The 3,954-nt window shown below is 40.4% G+C and overlaps 1 protein-coding gene across 1 annotated transcript in view; it reads right to left on the bottom strand.

The window, feature by feature from the left end:
• Nucleotides 1-3,954, bottom strand: part of LOC103607188 (cyclin-dependent kinase 13-like) — a gene marked incomplete at its 3' end in the record, with an annotated part of 37,537 nt that overhangs the window by 32,294 nt on the left and 1,289 nt on the right. Inside the window, exon 2 of the mRNA XM_008591724.1 lies at nt 3,523-3,954. Coding sequence (XP_008589946.1) covers nt 3,523-3,954 — 432 coding nt within the window. The remainder of the gene's footprint in view (nt 1-3,522) is intronic.

The following is a 3,954-nucleotide window of genomic DNA, read 5'->3' as shown; positions in this document are numbered from 1 at the left end:
AAAAAAAAAAAAAAAAAAAAAAAAAAAAAAAAAAAAAAAAAAAAAAAAAAAAAAAGAATGAGCCTAGGGTTTGAAGCCAAGCTGACCTTGGAACAAATCACTTAACTTTTTAGAGCTTCCCTTTCCCAATCCATCAATGGCAATGTTTCCAACTACCACATGAATTTTGGGGGGGAATGTTTGTTAAGTACACATACATCAATGCCTAGCACACAGTAAAACACTACGATCAGTACCATTTCCTCCCTCTCCTAAACAGCCCCTCTTTTCACTACACCCTCACATTTATTACAGGGTGAATCAGCAAGATTATGTGACTTTCCAAACCCCAAGGGTGGAACAGTAAAGAATATATGGTAAATAGGTTATACAAGGAGAAAAGTAAAGCTAAGAAGGGACTGACGAAAAGAAATGCGTGAGGACTGAAGATTCAAATGAAGGCAAAGAGCAGGTTATGAAGTAAAAATCACTAGGATAGAGAAGACTCATTCTAGGAGATGACACCAAAAAAAACCCTTAATACCACAGTTTCAATACTATTTTGAATGTGTATGCATTTCCTTAAAAATATCTTCACTGACAATTCATTAATATATAAGCTCTATGTGAACTGAAGAAAGATCACACCTATTTCTTACAGCGTAACACATGGTCTATATTAAATACTTAAATAAAGCATGTAATCCAGGGCCACAATAATATTTTCTATGTCCAGTAAACTCCATCATCCTTTCATTTACCTATTCAACAATTATTAAGAGTCTACGGGACCTGGCTACTTAGAGCGTGGTAGTAATAACACCAAGATCCAGGGTTCCATCCCTGTACCAGCCAGCCATTAAAACAAACAAACAAAAAAAGAGTCTACTTGTGCCAGATAACAGTGTTGAGCACTAAGAATACAATGTTAGACAGACAGGCCAGTTGCCGTGTTGGAGCTCACAATCCAACAGTTGATTCATTAAACAACATGGGCCACCTACCACAATTACTAAATACTAAAAGTAAATAAAACTTCTTGCATTAAGCTGGACAAGTTAGTTCAATTAACTGTTCCTAAACAGTAACAATATACTTGCTATATTCAAAAATGTTGTTTTTAATTCAACTATTTTAGCTGTTAATTCTGGGCCCCATACTTTAAGCAGAACATTTAACAAACTAGATATAACATAATATGAAAAATCTGAAAACCATACCTTATGGAAAATGAGTTTTTTGGCCTAGAGAAGAAAAGACTCAGAAGACATGACAACTGTCTTTACATTTCAAAGTGCTAGCACACAAGTGTGCTCTGTACCATTCCAAATGTATACTCAGAGCAATGGGCAGAAGTTACATGGAGGTGGATTTGTTTCAATATGAAGAATTCTAACAGTTCAAAGCCATTCAACAATAATTCGATCCGCTTTATTTCTGTAAGGCTGTATACTTTACAAAGGACAAATTTTCATTTAATTTCTTGAAATATATTTAAAAAAAGACAAGTATTTCCCTGTTATAATTCATGAAACTGAGTCTCCAAGGGTCTTCCTGAGAAACTAAGCAAAACAGGATAAGAACTCAAATCCCAAATCTTATGGAACATGCTGCCTCAAAGTAACACGCTTCTGACCTCTAGATGTATTCAAGCCCATACCAAATGGCCACCTGCCAAGAATGCTGGCCAAGATATTCTAAAGCATCTTCCAATCCAATCCTTCAGAAATACTGGTGGTCAATATAAACACCATAAAAGACTCAGGAATGACTGGTTCCTGTAGAATGCAAGCTCCATGAAGGTAACGAATGACTGTCTTTTTTCCCTGCTATATTCCAGTCCCTAAAACAGTATCTAACATATGAGATCAATAAATATATGCTAAATATGAAAAGCCCTAATCCTACATACCACTACTATAGAACGTACATAAAATACATATTACTATTATATAATAAAGGACCTTACTGTGGTATCCAGCAACTAAAAACCCTGATAAACAGAAAATCCATTCTTAAAACTGCATCACACACTTAAAATTGCTATCTAAAATCCTGAAACTTAACCTGATCGGTTTGCAAAACAAATTCAATTGCAAAAAATGCAAACCTTTTGACAAACCTAAAACATTATAATTAAAAGTAAAATATAAAGTCTTACAAGATATAAAGTTTAAACCTGGTGAATGAGTTTTCAATGGCAATATTCTTAAGGCTTCAACCAGCATTTTCAGTGTGCTTGAACACTGTAACAATGAAGAGATGTATACAGCTCTTTCGGTTTAAAGAAAAAAGCACACTCAGAGCTCTAATCACATCTTTACAAATATTTACTAGGCCAACACTTCAAAAAGATCTGCTAATTTTACACATACATCTATTGTATTGAGATTCCACTTAATACATGTACTTAGAGGTCCTGGGCATCCACTTGGCATTACTGAAAACTATGACCAACAGAAAAAGAACAGCCATCCAAATGTCATTTTGGAGTACCCTAAATTATAAGACCTAAAATTTCCAGACATCTCAAAATACTCAAAAGTTGGTTTTAATTGGCTTTGCTTAATGGATAAGTATATGTCCATGCACACACGTTTTTTGGAGACTACTATTAAATAACAAGCAAGGCGAAGCTGCTACATGAAAGTTTTACTCCAATTTCACTAGATTAAATTACACCTTTAATAGATTTCTGAACAAAGACCCTGACATTTAAAGGTCTAGTTAACTTTAAAACAAGCAGGTACAGGTTTATAATAGTGTAGGAATGTACTAAGCAATTCACTTGGTTACACTGGGTTACACCAACTAGATTTATAATGTTATTAGCAACCGGGTGTCATCACAAACCAACAGAGAAACCACAATCCTGTCATTTTTTCTACTTATGACTTTGAAAGGTCATGGAGAACTACCCCACACAAGAATATCACAAAATAGGTATCTTCCTTATCTTCAGAATTTAGAACTATCAGCTTCCACATAAGCTTTTTTCACATATTAAAAAAATAAACTTTGCAGAAAGGCTGTTTTCCCATCACTGTATTAATCACATGAAACATTTACAACTCATAGCTAACTCTGATATCAGCACCTAATTCTGATTCCCCTTTATAATATTAGTCCCTGAGCTGCAGTCCATTCCTAAATCTCCAACAATGCAACCTCTTCATAGAACCTTCCAAGTTATGACCAACTAAGTCACTCTAAATTTACCCAAACTAACTGTGCCGGAAAAGCCAAGAATGGTCAAGAGAAACTTGTTACCAGTCTGACTGAAACTTTGAACTCTCCCTCAGAAACCTTCCCTGCCCGAGCTAGGAGAAAGCACCGTCCGCCCTGTGGCTTTGTCCCTCCTACCCCCTATAAAAGGTGTCCTGGGCGCGCGAAAAAGCCTCTCCCTACTTGTCGCCCCGTCTCAGGTTGTGTACTCTAGTCGCGGGTGTGGACTGGGGTGGCTTGAGGAGTCCAATCACCGCTTTCCCTGACTCCTGGGGCTCTGACCAGCGCAGCCACAGCCACTGGGACGGCGGGACTCACCTGAGCACAGGGCTGTAGGGGCTGCGGGAGCGCCGCCAGCTGCTGCTGCTGTAGGGGCTGGGGGACACGTCACCGCCCCGCTCGTAGGAGCTGTGGCGGCTGTAGCTGGGGGAGCGGCGGCGGCTGTAGGGGCTTGGGGAGCGCGGCAGCCGCCGAGAATAAGGGCTGCTGCCACCTCCTGCCGGGCTGGGGGACTTGCGGCTCCTCAGGCTCTGCGAGGCCCTGTGGGACAGCGGGCTGTCGTCCCGGCCTCCCAGCGGGCTCAGGGACCGCTGCCGCCGCCTGTAGGCCTTGGGTTCGGTCTTGTCCTCCCGGTAGGCCTTGGGCGGCTCCTTGTAGGCCGACGGCGGCTCCTTGGACGACTTAGTCCGGCTCCGGTGAGCCTTCAGGTCTCGGTCCTTGCGGCTGCTGCTGCTGCTGGACGTGGCCGAG

The sequence above is a fragment of the Galeopterus variegatus genome, unplaced genomic scaffold (genome assembly GCF_000696425.1).
Source record: "Galeopterus variegatus unplaced genomic scaffold, G_variegatus-3.0.2 Scaffold7221, whole genome shotgun sequence".
Classification (NCBI taxonomy): domain Eukaryota; kingdom Metazoa; phylum Chordata; class Mammalia; order Dermoptera; family Cynocephalidae; genus Galeopterus; species Galeopterus variegatus.
Note: the sequence above shows the minus strand (reverse complement) of the source record. Positions and strands in the feature narration are given on the sequence as shown.